Raw genomic sequence first — 15,093 nt, forward strand, 5'->3', positions numbered from 1 at the left:
GAGTAGACAAAGAGGTCATCCCATCAAACAACATCTCCTCTTCATCCCCAGATGAAGCAGTCATGCCTCTCCCACCATCCCTGGCAGACAACTTCAAACGGTTCCAGGACCTCATTAAAAGGATAGTGGACTCCTTACAAATTCCACTCAGAGAAGTTAAGGTGTTACAACATAAAATGCTTGATATTCTGCATACATCATCATCTTTCCAAATTGTACTACCTATTAATGAGGTGCTGCTGAATCCTGCAAAAGTAATCTGGTATACCCCAGCGACAATACCATCCACCCGTAAAAGGGCTGATAATAAATAGTATGCTCTAACTAAAGATTAGGAGTTTGTTTTCTGAGCCCTCTTCCAACACCATATATGTCAAAGCTGTAAATGAATATGTAAGGCAGCACCATGCTAAATCGATGCCATATGATAAAGATCAGAAGTGTCTCAATTTATTTGCTCGCAAATTATATTTGTGAGAGACACTGCAGTTTAGGATCTCTGACTATTAGGCATTGATGGTGAAATATAATGATGCCCACTACTCAAAGTTCAATTTGTTTATTAAGCATTTACTACCAGAGCAGGGGACCAATTCCAGGCAATCATGATAGAGAGTCAGCTCCTCACCAGGACATCTCTGCAGTCCTCTCTGGATGTCCCTGATGCAGCTGCTTGCTCTATTTCTATGGCTGTAGTCATGAGAAGGGCCTCCTGGCTTCAGCTGTCAGGATTTCTGAGGGAGGTTCAAAATATAGTTGATGGCCTTCCCTTTGATGGCTTAAAATTGTTTGCAGAAAATACAGACGAGTCTCTGCATATATTAAAAGACTCCAGGGCCACTTTGCAGACTCTGGGAATTTACATGCCTGCACATAAAAGGAAATCTAGTAAGTCCCAGACAGCACAGAGATCTTGTTCTGCTCAATTCTTTGGCTCCCAGAGACCTTATGAACCCCAGCAAAAGAGGCAGAGGTTTCAGAAAATGAGACCATCTGATACACAGACATTAGTCTTGCAACCCTCATTGCCAAAACACCAATTTTGTTGGGGTTATTGAGTGTTTAAGTTACCCTCTTCCCTTTTTCCTTACCAGCTGCAGTGGTTCACAGCCAGTTCCCAAAGCAAGGAAGACATTTCTCACTTCTGACAAGCTTGGGAGCACATCACTATGGACATAGGGTTTTGGAGATCGTATCAGCAGGATACTCCATCCACTTTGCTTCCCTCCCTCCATCCAACCCCCCTTCCCTCTCCCTCTTCAGAGATTCCTTTCATAAATGCCTTCTAAAGCAGGAAGCAGAGTCCCTCCTGAACCTTAGCAGTACAGAATCAGTTGGGAATGAGATTTATTCCAGGTATTTCCTGGTTCTAAAAAAGAACAGAAGGTGGAGACCCATTCTAGATCTAAGGCTCCTCAACAGGTTTGTGAAGATACAGAAGTTCAAAATGGTAACACTTGCAGCAATAATACCATCATTTGATCTAGGGGATTGGTTCTCAGCCCTCAACCTACAAGATGCATGTTTCCATATGGCGACCCACCTCTACCACAGAAAGTCCCTACATTTCACTCTAGGTCAAAACCACTTTCAATACAGAGTGATTCCCTTTGTATCCTCTTCTGCTCCCAGAGCATTTTCAAAGTTCTGTCAGTGGTAGCGGCTTACCTTCACAGAGAAGGAATCCCAGTATACCTTGAGGATTGTCTGCTAAAAGTTTGCTCCTACAGTGAGACCTATGTGGCCCCTCAGAAGGCCTCAGAACTGTTTCTCAGCCAGACATTCACAAGTCCGTCCACCCACAACAGTCCAAAGCTTGGTATTCATAGGAATCTGTCTCAGTGTGGTAGCCACCAAAGTCTTCCTCCCAACACGGAGGTTTACAACCCTATTGAATTTAGCCTGTATAGTCCAAATCAGCCCTCAGACATTGGTTAAAAACTGTCTTCAGTTGTTGGGACAGATGGCAACTGGGCCTTCAGTGATCAACCGTATAAGGTTGCAGATGTGCTGCAGAACTGTTTATTTGGCAGGCAAACACAGCTTGTACAAACTACTCTCAGTTCCTACTATTCCTACTGGAAAGACCCTCACAACATATGTGCAGGAATCTCCTTCACTCAGCCATTCCTGATGATGATAACAGAGGCATCTCTGTTGGGATGGTAAGCACATCTTGATAGACTGCTCAAGGCAGGTGGTCATCTCATGAGAGCTTTCTGCACATCACCTTGCTGGAACTCAGATTGGTCAGCAATGACAGTCTTCATTTTATGGCATTGATCAGGGGAAAATATGTGAAGATCATGACAGACAGTATGTCATGCATATTTTATATCAGCCATCAAGGAGGAGTGAGTATCCCCAGATCTGCTTGACAGGTGGTCAGATGATAGTGAGAGTTCTTAAGGGACTGGGGAATATTTTTCGATGTGTCACATGTCCATGTTTGGGACCACAAGTTGGTGCTTAGATGCCTTGTGAGACCTCCCTTTGAGCCACTGGTGACCTGTTCCCTTCTTGACTTATCTATGAAAACAGCCTTCCTGGTAGCCATTACTTTTGCTCTACATTGGGGAGATAAGGGCTCTGATGGCATATCCCCACTTTACAGTATTTTTCAAGGACAGGTCACATTGCAACCACATCCCAAATTATTACAGAAGGTGTCCTCTGATTTCCACATTAATCAGTCTATTGATCTTCCAGTTTTCTGTCCTAAACTACACCTGAATAAGGAGAATGCAGTATTACATACACTCAATGTCAGAATGTCATTAGACTTTTAGTTGGCCAGAACTAAGTCATTTAGAAAATCTGGCATATTGTTTGCGTCTTTTGTGGCCGGATCTAAGAGATCTCCAATTTCCAAGCAAATTCTCTCTAGATGGACATCTGATTGCATTATCTTTTGTTATGAGTCTCATGATCTCTAACCTCATTCAAGAATACTAACCCATTCAATAAGATCTTTCTACTTCAGTAGATTTTCTTAAGAATGTTCCCATTGCTGAAATACACAGAGCCACAACTGGGACCTCCATACTCATCTTTTCTAAACATTATGCAATAATTCATGACTCAACCTCTGATGCTATGTTTGGCTCTACTGCATTGTCTTCTATTTTGGATTGACTATGAAGCACCTCCTCCCCCATCCTTAGAGGGCAATGTTCAGTAGTCACCTGAAAAGGAACACTCATAGGGATACAACTCGAAGGAGAGGTTACTCACGCTATGCAATAAGTGTAGTTCTTCAAGATGTATGTCTGTATAGGTGCTCTGCTCTGCTGTGGAGCATTCCAGTAGGCAAGGAACTGAGCGGGGTCACCCATGCAGCTCTAAATAGCAACACTGCTGAGCACAAGGCAGAATAGAGTGTATGTTGGGCCGAATGGGCACTGCTACCTAAAATCTCCAATCAAAGGCTCATGGAACACATGCCCACCTGAAGTGAAACATCCTTAGAGACACACATCTAAAAAAATTCGTTACTGCATGGAGTGAGTAACCTCTCCTTTTAGGTTTGTTTAGAATGTAATGAAAGCATAGAGAGAGATACTAGATTAGGTGCTAAAATACAATGGAAATGAGCACAGAATAAAAATCTAGATAGACAGGGACTGACAGCACTGGATCCACCTTCAAGTCTTCTCTCCGTAGGTGAAGTACACCACCCACGACAGTAGTGCAACCTTCTTCCACACTGCCCAACTAATCTACCTCAATCCTGATCTACAGGAACCATCTCAAGAGATGAGAGGATAGCTTATTCTTCCTTACCATTCATTCCTCCCCAGATTGAGAGCAAGGTTGCCAGATAGATCCATTTGTGGCTTAATGAAGTAGAAGTTTGCTTACAGGAAGCTGGACCGAGACAACAAAAGTAATTGCACATAGTGTCATTTTTATGCTTGTTATTTCAAAGCAAAATCACACAAAGATTGTAAACTGTCACTGAATATTTTTGTCCTGATATATTTATTTAAAAGAGACCATGTGATTTTTTTAAGAGAAATATACACACAAATGCTGTACTGTTAGAGATTAGCCATCTGGACTTCATAATCCAGCAGGTAAACAAATGGCCCAGAGTCTGTGACAGCTCTTAGGTTATTACTGATCATAACAACATTAACATTTCTGGAGGTATCTCTTTGCTTCATCACATTTCAAAGTCTCTGCTCATTTTGTTTTCACGTGTTTAAATATTTATTTTGACCTTTTGCCTCCTGGTATAGCCTCCTGGCTTGCTGGACCATCCAACCAAAATACACCAATGTGATCTTAATGGCCTCACTGATTATATAAACATGCTGAATAAACAGCTCACACAGAATGAAAGAGCGAGTCCTTAGTAATATTGTGGTGACTTTTATCAATTTCAAATTGTCCATACAGGTAGAAGCTGCTTTGTGAAGTACCAGCTGGTTTTCAAGATCTCTCACCTTGAATCATTGCCTGCATCTAAATTTGTGGTGATCATTCACGTAAAAACAAACATTCATTACGTCTTTTATTTGTAGGTGCTGCTGGAGTATCACCTGGTCTTCTTGGCTTATTGCTGACTGCCATTGGTGTCCTTGCCTACTTAGAATTCTGAATGTCTCCGGATTTATCTTGTCCTCAGCCCAGTTTAAAGGACACCCTTCAAACCTGTGAGGACTACTATTCATTTTGACTCCTGGCACCATCTTAAGCCAAATAAATTACACTTTAAAAAATTACTCTACTGATTTACTATGAACTTTGAGGACTGAGGCATCCAGGAACTCCTCCATCAAGCGAATCAACTTTTGAAAGGATAAGAAATGATTTTTAACTTGTTCCGATATGCCTTATAAAACACTTATGCTGATTTGTGACAGTTGCATGATTTGGTCCAATGGGCAAGTTACAGTGTTAAAATCCAATAACATAGGCTGTACAGTGAAAGTAAAATCACCATACATAGGTGCTTTAACTTGAATAACAAATTGTGAAATATAATAGAGATTGAAATGTTGATTGTGTGTGGTAAATATAAGAGTAATTATGTCTGTCTGTATGCTATATGTTTTGTGTACTGCATATTTTTGAATGGCCCTACTATCATTTATGAGATTTCAGGTTTTTAGGGATACAGTCAAAGCAAAAACATTGAATTCATTTTTAGAGCTTTTTTTCTTGAAGCAATTGAGTATACTTTGGAAGCATTTGAAACTAGGTTTCATTACAAGGAATTTTTATTTTTAGGTGCATTTGGGGAGTTTAATTTTGAATATTACCAACAAAATTGAATTATAAGGATTTTCCAGCCCTTTACTTCCTATAACGCAATATTTAAAAAAAAAAAAAAATCTCCTCAAACAAATTGTGATTTTCTTAATTAGTAATAGATTATTTCAATTTTATCATGCAAAGAACATCAGTGGCAGCATATGCAGCTTGATACCATTTCCTTTACTCAGTTCAGGAATTATTGTTTAAATAAGTCAATCATCGCTGATTTTGAGTGTGAAATTCTGGCTTTCATACAAGCAGCATAATTGCCCCTCCTCCTTCAAGATATTGGAACAGCATGTTAAAAGTTTGAAAATGGAGTCCAGTATAGGATCAGCCACTGGAACAACAAACAATAGAATGCTTAAGTTGTGTTTTAAAACATTTATAATAATAAGGTAAAACACATATAGTAAAATGGCAAAAAGAATGTAGCACAGTAACAAAAAATTATTCTGATTACTTTTTTTATGCTGCGGATTCAAGTTTTTACTTTTCTTTAGTGAAGCCCTACAGTTGGAAGAATATGCTTTCTTTTCAATAACTTGATATTATTATACTATTTGTAGTGCTGTAAATAAGAGTTTAAAAGTTCTTAGACTATTTCCCTGTCTGACGTAATACTGAAAGATATGAAGATGTAAAATGAAAGGCAGATCCCAGCTGGTCTGATTCGTCAACTATGGCTTTTGCAAAACTGGAAATCTAATAGGAAACAGGGAATGATTTTGCTCTGACTGTGTCTACACTGTTTCAGTGGGTTTTTTTCAAGTTGTTAAAGAAGTGCATTTTTCTTTCTTTTTCCATGGTGTGCTGAGAACTTAGTCTGAGTGTGAATGTTGAAGAAACATGGTGATATTGAATCAGCTGGCTCAAGTAATAGTGCAATGTCTGATGCTTCAAGAATTATAAGCTTTGAATCATATTTTATTAGCACAACCTTGCTAGCTATTTAGAGATAGAGTTTATCTTTTTAGAACTGATACTGTAGAGGTCCATAATAATACTATTTACATGAAGCAAGAATAGGCCTATTAATACTTTACACCCCTTTCTTTAATTTGTATGATTTTGTACTATATATTTACCTGTAGAAGTTTAGCGTCTTCATTAAGAAATATCAATAATACTGTTTTAGTTTAATTTTAATTCTTTGTTCCAAGATGAAACTTTTTTAAATAGGTGAAAGTGATAATTTCCCTATAGAGGAATGTCAAAAGTTATAAGAGCTCTCCTGAATTTAATAAACTGTATAGTTATTTGGAAGAAAAATGAGCTGCTTTCATGCGTAACAGAAACTAATACTCTATAAGCCTTCTGTACAAAAGATTGTTTTATTTTGTTTTGGTTTTTATGCAATATGACTCATTTTTATATAATGTACAACCACAACTAAATCTTTTGCCAAATGCATGATTGTCTTTTGATTTTCTAATGTGTGAGATAAGGAGCAAAACTGTGTAATTTTTGGATGAAAACTATTTGGAAGGTAAAACCACTTTTTTTTTAAATCTGTAACACAGATGAGCTATATTACATCATCTCACATGCTGATCTGGTAATTCCAGATTTTTATTGTTTTACACAACTGTGTAAACTGGGACCTTCAGTTTCAAACTGTTGTCAACAAAACTAACTAATGTATCATCTGCTTTAAAATGCAAGGTTCATAATTAAAGTTTAGATAGACATATTTGTTGTTTCTTTATAATTCAGGAAACTTAATATTAATATTACTTAATACTGATGAATTTTGAATTTGTTTTAGTTATTCTTTATCTTATTTTTTTTAATTTAGTAGAGCAGGACCATGCTTTGTCCTTTTTAAGAATGAAAAATAAATTATAATTAAATAAATGTATTAATGTTACTCAAGATGTAAAAGCTGTCTTTTGAATTTAACAGGAGAGTTAAAAACCCAGTGCTTTTTATTGGTTTGCTTAGGGGGAAATGGTGTGAAAAATACCATTTTCTCAGCTTTAATAACAGAAAGGTTCTATTGTGAAATATTTCTGGAGCATCACCGAAGTCAAGGGTTAACCAAGAAGAACAGCTGTGATTAGTAATGTTTCCCATTTCAACAGATTTATTATCAAGAGATCCATTTCCTAAAGCTGATCAAAAGGAGCCACGTTTGGCACTGAGGTACACCTTGTGCAATCCCACTGATTTCAGGAGGCGGTATCAGATTTAAGGGCTTTATCTGGTGAGATGCTAAGTGCCTCTTGAGAGGCAAATTCAGCATCTCATTGGGTTTGAATGAATATCATTAAATGTGGCAATTGGAGAAGTAGCACATCTGTCAATGAAACTGGTGGTCATTTTGCAAATTTTTGTTCCTTTTTCCATTCTTGAAACTGCTGGGAGTTCTGCATTTCCAACAAAGAAAGTAGGAGTCTGTCAGAAAAGAGTTTTCTTAACCTTTGTACAGTGAAATAGAAAATTATCTCCAGTCGATCCAGTGTGAAATATGAACAGATCACGATTACAGTAATTATTTCTTGGTGAAATAATGAGCAAAGGAGTAGCCATATTGTCAGCCTGATGGTATACATCAGGACAAGATCAAAACTGCAGTCAGAGATACCAGGAACAGGAGGCTTCCATTGCTCTTGTTTTGCAAGTTCTATAATTTTTGTCCTGATTTTTCTTGGTTCTCCAGACTTCTGGGCTTATGGCAATAGACGAGGAAAACCTTCATACTCTTACAGTGTTGAGAGTCTGTGACTCAAGATCTGATGTTTCCAGCTTGATTGTGTCATGGCTTATTTCTTATTGGAAGTATCATTAAAATAACAGCACCAGATATTACACAGGTGTTTCAGTGAAGCTTTTGAAAGTTCCAAGTATTTTTTTTTTTAATTCTGCTTTGGAATTTCTGTTTCAACTCACTGTAAAAACTCTGATTAAGGAGATTTTTCTGTAACTGTGTAGGGGAGGAGTAAAAAAATACTGCAATTTTCAGCAGTTGTGTATCCTATAACCTACATTTCACCTTTCATATAGGCCTTTCAGTGGAAGTACTCTACCTGTGCTAGGCTATCAAAACCACAACAGAAGCTTCCATTTTATTCAGACAGCAGGAATAACTAACACAAACTGCCTGGTCACCTCCCTCAGATTATTTCTCCAATGATGGTTGAGTCCTCTTTTGTTCTCTGCTGGTACTTCCTCCAGCTGTGTCATACATCATTTCTTTTCATTTTTCAAGAATACACAGGGAAAAGAGACTCACAAAAAGGGCCATGACTTACATAGACAAAACATGAAAATCTAAAAATACCTTCCATATTTCAATTAGAAAGGTTGCAATTTTTTTCTATTCAATGTATGTTTTTTTTATTTTTGTTTTTATTTCCCTGTATCTAGTCTGATCAAGCCTGGCCTGAAGGACGTCTTGAAAATTCCCTTGAAAACTTCACCCCTACTTCAAGTGGCGATGATTCTGGTCCCTTTTTTGGGATAATATGGTGTGACTGACAAACCCTGGAGTTGATGCCAGTCCCTTCCCTGAGACACCACCTAAGAGACACTCCTATTTAGCAACTCCTATTGAGTGATTGTACCCAAGCGTCACTGAACTGGGGAAAAACAGACACCTATCTTCTCCGCTCTTTGGTCTGCAATGCTGCTACCACATCTCTTGATCAGCTACATGTTACAGCCTGGTTTTCAGAAAATTTAGTTAGTGTTTAAGGCCCACTGGTAATATTCATTTTAACACTTTTTAAAATATGTTAATTATAGAGCTGGGCCAAAAATGGAACCATTGATTCCAAACCTTCACAATTTAGAGGTTCCAGTAACATGGCACCCAAGGCCAAACCAAACCCAACACTGATTTTGTCCAGTTACAGTTTGTAAAATAGACCTTTTACAATATATGTGTATTGAATTCTACAGCTAAAGGAATCGTGCCAGGGCTTATTTTTATAAGTTAATTTTTTTCTAACTTTTGTTACTAAAAATCCCATTAGAAGATTAAAACTCCTATCTGTGTCATTACAAAAAGCTTTCTCCTTCCACCTCCTGTTCCCATTAGTTTGCTATTTAATGTTGTTCAAGAGGAGCAAGCATGGCTTAAGAACCTCCTCAGATGTCGCTCTACATTACCCTGGCTGAGAAACAGCAGAGAAGAGAATAGAGAGTCAAACATTCCCCAGTACCACAGCTGGCTCATAGCTCAGCCATGAAGCACCCACTAGAGCTGAAAACAACCCCCTATCTACAGGTAGTCTGAGGATTGGAGTTAACATAGCTTCCTGCAATCAGTCCTCCACCTCCCTCCAAATCTAACATGTATTGTTTGGATGGGAGGGACTCTGACTAAGCCTCTCAGCCCCAAGATGCAGCTACTGCAAAGTTATTAGAAAGCCAGTGGTAGCCTCCACAGGACTGGGATGGCGGAAGACTGTATTCGCAGAAGCCCAGTGAGCTCATTTGCATGTACTCCTTATTCACTTCTAGGACTCCATCAAGGAGAGGCTGAGCAGACACTCCTTGTCCCACCATTTTGACCTAGCTATGCCTAGTTTATTCACACTGGTGCAGAGCTCCTCTCCACTTTGCCTCCAGGTTTCATTTGTTGTTTGCAGCTGCTAATTTTTTTAATATTTTTATTTGACAACCGAACACCTTGACTATGCTTATTACTGAAATTCTCTAACAAATAGTATTTGCACTTATAGGGAGACTTTAAATGATCTCTGTGCTGGTGGCTAAATCAACATTAGATGGGAGACTGAGACATGACACATTGTGGCAAACCCCAGTGTCCTAACTCTGTTTCTTCGTGTAACTGTTAGGCCACATTGCCACCCTCTAATGAAAGTGCACACACTGACTTCACGCAGGGTTGTTTCCTCAAATAATTGCTTCCTGTGGCACATTTTATAGAAAGAACAAAATCCCGTACTAACAGTATAACAGATTGATATCAGATTGTTTTCCTTCTGCACGCTAAACCTGTTTCCATATTATTATGCAGGTTACAAATGTACAAAATAGGGTACAATTTAAAAGAGATAAGCAGGATGTGTACATGCAAAGCTAGTTGAAAAGAGATTTTGCTGGTGCAGCAGAGCTCTTTTGTTTAGTAATTAAACTACTCAGAGTTATCCTGTGTCCTTTTGTAGAAATTATGTTCATGAAATTGTGTGGATTCAACACAACAAGTTTTCTGTGCTGTCTGGGTCAGTGCAGGAAGTCAACAGTTTTCCATTATAAATCTGCATTCTTTAGTAAGAACTCCTGTATGACAGCACTGCGATAAATACAGTTCTTTATTGAACTATGTCACCTGAGGAGTAAAGTGTTCCAGAATTCTTAACTTATGGTAGGCCCTCCGTGGATTGTCCTATAGCTTAAAGAAGAGGCAGAATCCAGCCAAGTACTCCATGAAGCTAGCCTTTAATCTTTGTCAAAACAGGTTATAATCCTACCGCTGGTATTTGAAATGACAAGTCACTTCCTAGAGAAAATATTCTGCTTCTCATTGGAAGAAGAGATTGTTTTCTGTTGAGCTGGCACTTTAGCTGATGTATTGAATATAACACATTAATGAAAGTGAAACTTGAGTAGCCAACCATTGGCTGAGCTCTGAAAAGAAGCTTTTTTGTTCTACCCAATAAGTTCAGCATGCAATTGAACATTCCCACAATGACCTACCTTCTAAAGGAAGGACTTGTAAAGCCCATAATGTATAGCTCTTCGATATATGCCATTCACTTCATCACTCCCAAAGCAGATGTATAATACTATGGTTAATGCTGGCAAAGATACAGGGTGCTGAAGCTGAGACTATGTCTACTTTGACTTGAAACTTTAAGACCTTTTAGCAAATGTTATTGTTTAGAGCCAATCCAAACTAGTGGGAGGTGGGGAGGGGTGATAAAATGAATATTTCCTATAAGCATGTAAATGTGTGAATCATGTCTGTGACTGGGCCCACAAGTGAAAGCATCTGAATGAATCTGACAAAAGCAGTAAGAAAAGGTAAGCTCCACATTCTGCTTTGTGGTGGTTTTTGAACACCCGCTTTAAGCTTTGCGGCACTGGCTACTGGAGCCAAGAGCAACATATAAATTGGCTGCACCTTGCCGTGCTCGACCAAAGTTTCCATCATTCAAGTTGGGGCACAGTGGTTTCTGCTGTACTGCAGATGGTGGTGATAATTCACAACAGAAGTGAGGAAAGAACACTTTTTATAACCAGTCATGGAGTGAGCATCTTTAATTGTTCCATTCATTAGGCTGCCTCAGCCAAACACACGGTTAATAAAGCAAAATTTAAAATTGTAGAGAGATTGTTTCTCTTTCAATACTTACATACATGTAAGTGTAATAATCTCTTTCAGGTGTAATGATGCCAAAATGTGTATCTCCTACTTCAAATAGCATTTTATGCTGTATCATTATCTTTGACTTGATATTTTTAATCAGTAAATTGACTGAATTAAATTCTTCATTCCTTCATCAAAGTAGAAGTAAAGAGGTTATTCTGCCTCTGTATTTGGCATTGCTGCTGGAATGCTGCATCCAGTTTGGTATCCACAGTTCAAGAAGATGCTGGTAAATTGGAGAGGGTTCAGAGAGGAGCCACTACAACGATTAAAGGATTAGAAAACATGCCTTATAGTGATAGAATCAAAGAGCTCAACCTATTTAGCTAACAAAGAAAAGGTTAAGAGTGACTTGATTACAGTCTTTAAACATCTTCATGGGGAATAAATATTTAATAATGGTTCTTCAATCTAGCAGAGAAAGATATAACACAATCCAGTGGCTGGAAGTTGAAGCTAGATAAATTCAGACTGGAAATAAGATGTACATTTTTAACAGTGAGGGTAAATAACCATTAAACAATTTACCAAAACTTTGGATAGATTCTCTATGACTGACGGTTTTATGATCTGCTCTAAGAATTAGTTTGGGGAAGTTCCATTGCCTGTGTTATACAGGAGGTCAGACAAGATGATCATTGCTGTCCCTTCTGGCCTCAGAATCTATGAATTTATTAAATAAAAAAACATGGTATCCCAGAAGATGTGAACTTGGCCAACATGTATTATTTCGTTATTTGACTGGTTTCAGAATATCAATGCTCATGAATTCTACTGCTAAGAATGGGATAACCTCACCACTTCTAGCCAGCATTCTACTCCTGTTTTCAGGCCTCGGGCTAAAATAAACTAAAAGAAGGTATTTCCTGCGTCCAAAACATGTAACTTTTTTCCTAAAAGAAAAATGAAACTGGTGAACTCAGACAAAGGAGGTGGTAAACATTCCAGCAAAGAACTTTGTTTCTGGTCAATCTCAATTGCAAAGCAGTTGAGGACACAGGCTAAGGAAGAGCTTCAGTGTAAAGCAGCTCAAGAGATTCTGCAAGCAATTAAGCCTCAGAGAAAGTTCTGATTGAATAAAACAGTGAAAACAGAAACACTTTTACTTGTCTGAAGCACCCACATAGATTTCCTCTAAAAATGTTTGATGCAATGAGTTCTGCATCAGGGATTTGGAGGGTCTAGAGCACATTTCTGCTTAGGAAAAGAAAACTGCAAAAGATGTTTTCTATCTTGCATCTAACACTGAAAAATAGATTAAAGTGATTCAGCATCAGAATCATGGATGTTCTAGAAGGATCTGAAATAACATGGGCTTAAAGTTATTTAACTTTAAGCTTAAATGCTGTGTTGGAGTGGGGACTACTGCATGATTTCTATTTAAAGTTAGTAACAGAACTGATGACCAGGATGACCGTATTTAATTGTACATGGTAGGACAGCAAAAACAACACATAACAACGGGTGCTGCAATAGATATGTACCTATCTGTGGAACAGGGACATTTCTTAACCGTGGGATTTTCAGAAGACTTCGTGTTGGCCAACTCTGTCCCCAACTGAAGAGTTTTACAATTGACTTCAATTATAGAATTAAGCTAAAGTTTTGAAAATCCCACCCTTAAATAATACTTTGTTTCCAAATTTGGGGCAATATTCTGAAGATCTGATCATTTCAGAAAGGGACTTTAATGAAGTTAAATGAGTTCCTGATAAAAACAGCTAAACAATTTCCCCCTCTAGAAATCTGGAGGACTTGATTGAAGATAGTGGACTGGTAGACACTGTCAGGAAAATTCATCTGAGAGAGAGAGAGAATATTTCTCTTACACTTGTATCACACTGCCTACTCATCAACTGACATACTAGTGAATAGACCAGGGGTTCTCAAACTGATGGTCAGGATCCCTCAGGGGGTCATGAGGTTATTAAATGGGGGGGAAGGGTCGTGAGCTGTCAGCCTCCACCCCAAACCCCGCTTTGCCTCCAGCGTTTATAATAGTGTTAAATAAAAAAAAAGTGTTTTTAATTTATAAGGGCGTGGTCACACTCAGAGATTTGCTGTGTGAAAGGGGTCACCAGTACAAAAGTTTGAGAACTGCTGAAATAGACAGTGCTCTGGACACAATTGTTTTCTCCAGTGATCCATCTGTGTGCAATGAATTGTACCAAATAAACCTAATTATTGTACCATATGGACAATAAACAGATTATTGCCACAGGAACCCTGCAGTTTAGAAAATCTTAGATTAAACACTAGTGAAAGCGAGGGAGAGAAGCAGCACAAGTGAAATAGAAAACCCTGTGGGAGATCTACTTCTCGGGATAATTAATTTGCACCATCACAGGGCAGAAGAAACTCAGACCACCATAACTGAACGAGTTAACAAAGGAAGTGATGTCACTGGAGGAAAAACAAACAGAAAAGGAGGCTGATAATTTATAAAGATAATATAAAAATCAAAGAAGAAATGAACATCTTAGAAATTAACTAACTAGAAATGTGTGAATAATTGCACATAAACTCCAGTAATAAAGCTTTATATCAGAGGTGATGACACCCCCCAGAGGATTAACTTTAGCAATGCAAAACTAAAAGGAAACAAAATTCCATTCATGATATTAAAAAAATGCTACTGGACAAACCATGCAAAAAATCTCATGAGAAAGAAAGCATAGTTGTGAAATTTTATATACAACTTTGCAGCCCAGAGAGTCCCACTTAAGACCTGAAATACATCATCATCTGAATAAAATTCCCCTGTTATGTTTATTTCAGGAGAATTTTGCTCTTTCTTCCAGATTAAGGAACACTCTTCCTGAGCTGTTTCACAAAGCAACCATTCTTTCTGCATTTAAATCCCTCCTCTATACCCACTCCTCCTGCAGTGCTAACAAGAAAGCAGTCAGCTACTTACCTATTTCTTTATTTAACTTATGAGTGAATTTCTCAATGTACAAGCACAGGAGTGGTGTACAGACAGTGGAATTGCAGCTGGAAATTTAGGGGGAGTAGTACAAACGGGTCAAATTGTGGATGGAGATTGGGGAATGGGAAATGTAATGTATGTAACTTTAAAAATGTACAAATAACATAAGAAGAGCTGTGCCTCATCACTTTGCTTGAACATTGTGTTACTTTCCCCACCATTCCTTATATCTTTGGCTTTATAAATTGTGTGCTCTTTGAGCCAGGTTCATGGAATATGCCTAGCATAATTTTGGCACTACCGTAATCTTAGCACTGTCAGAAAAGTACTGGAGGACATTCAAGAGATTGCAGAATGGGGAAGCAGCTGGCTCTAGTGGTTTCCTTATAGCAGTGTATAAAGCCTTACAAATTCAACTGGCTCTAATATCAAACAAAGTGTATATAGAATCATTAGCCAGTAACAAATTATCAGCCATTATATATAATGCTAACGTGATGGATTTGAAGCTGCTCTGTAATGATTTAGAATATTGTGTGTTTATCTGGCTATTTAGGTGTGT

General features: G+C 38.2%; 1 protein-coding gene across 6 annotated transcripts in view; it reads left to right on the top strand.

The window, feature by feature from the left end:
• CNTN1 (contactin 1) overlaps positions 1-7,091 on the top strand; it is a 507,922-nt gene extending 500,831 nt beyond the window's left edge. For 5 of the 6 annotated variants that reach the window (XM_075065747.1, XM_075065743.1, XM_075065756.1 and 2 more), the window contains one exon: positions 4,527-7,091. In XM_075065747.1, the coding sequence (XP_074921848.1) occupies positions 4,527-4,603 (77 nt within the window). In that variant the 3' untranslated portion in view covers positions 4,604-7,091. The remainder of the gene's footprint in view (positions 1-4,526) is intronic. The other variant, XM_075065761.1, reaches the window with a different exon arrangement.
• The last annotated feature ends 8,002 nt before the right edge of the window (positions 7,092-15,093 follow it).

The sequence above is a fragment of the Chelonoidis abingdonii genome, chromosome 1 (genome assembly GCF_003597395.2).
Source record: "Chelonoidis abingdonii isolate Lonesome George chromosome 1, CheloAbing_2.0, whole genome shotgun sequence".
Taxonomy (NCBI): Eukaryota; Metazoa; Chordata; order Testudines; family Testudinidae; genus Chelonoidis; species Chelonoidis abingdonii.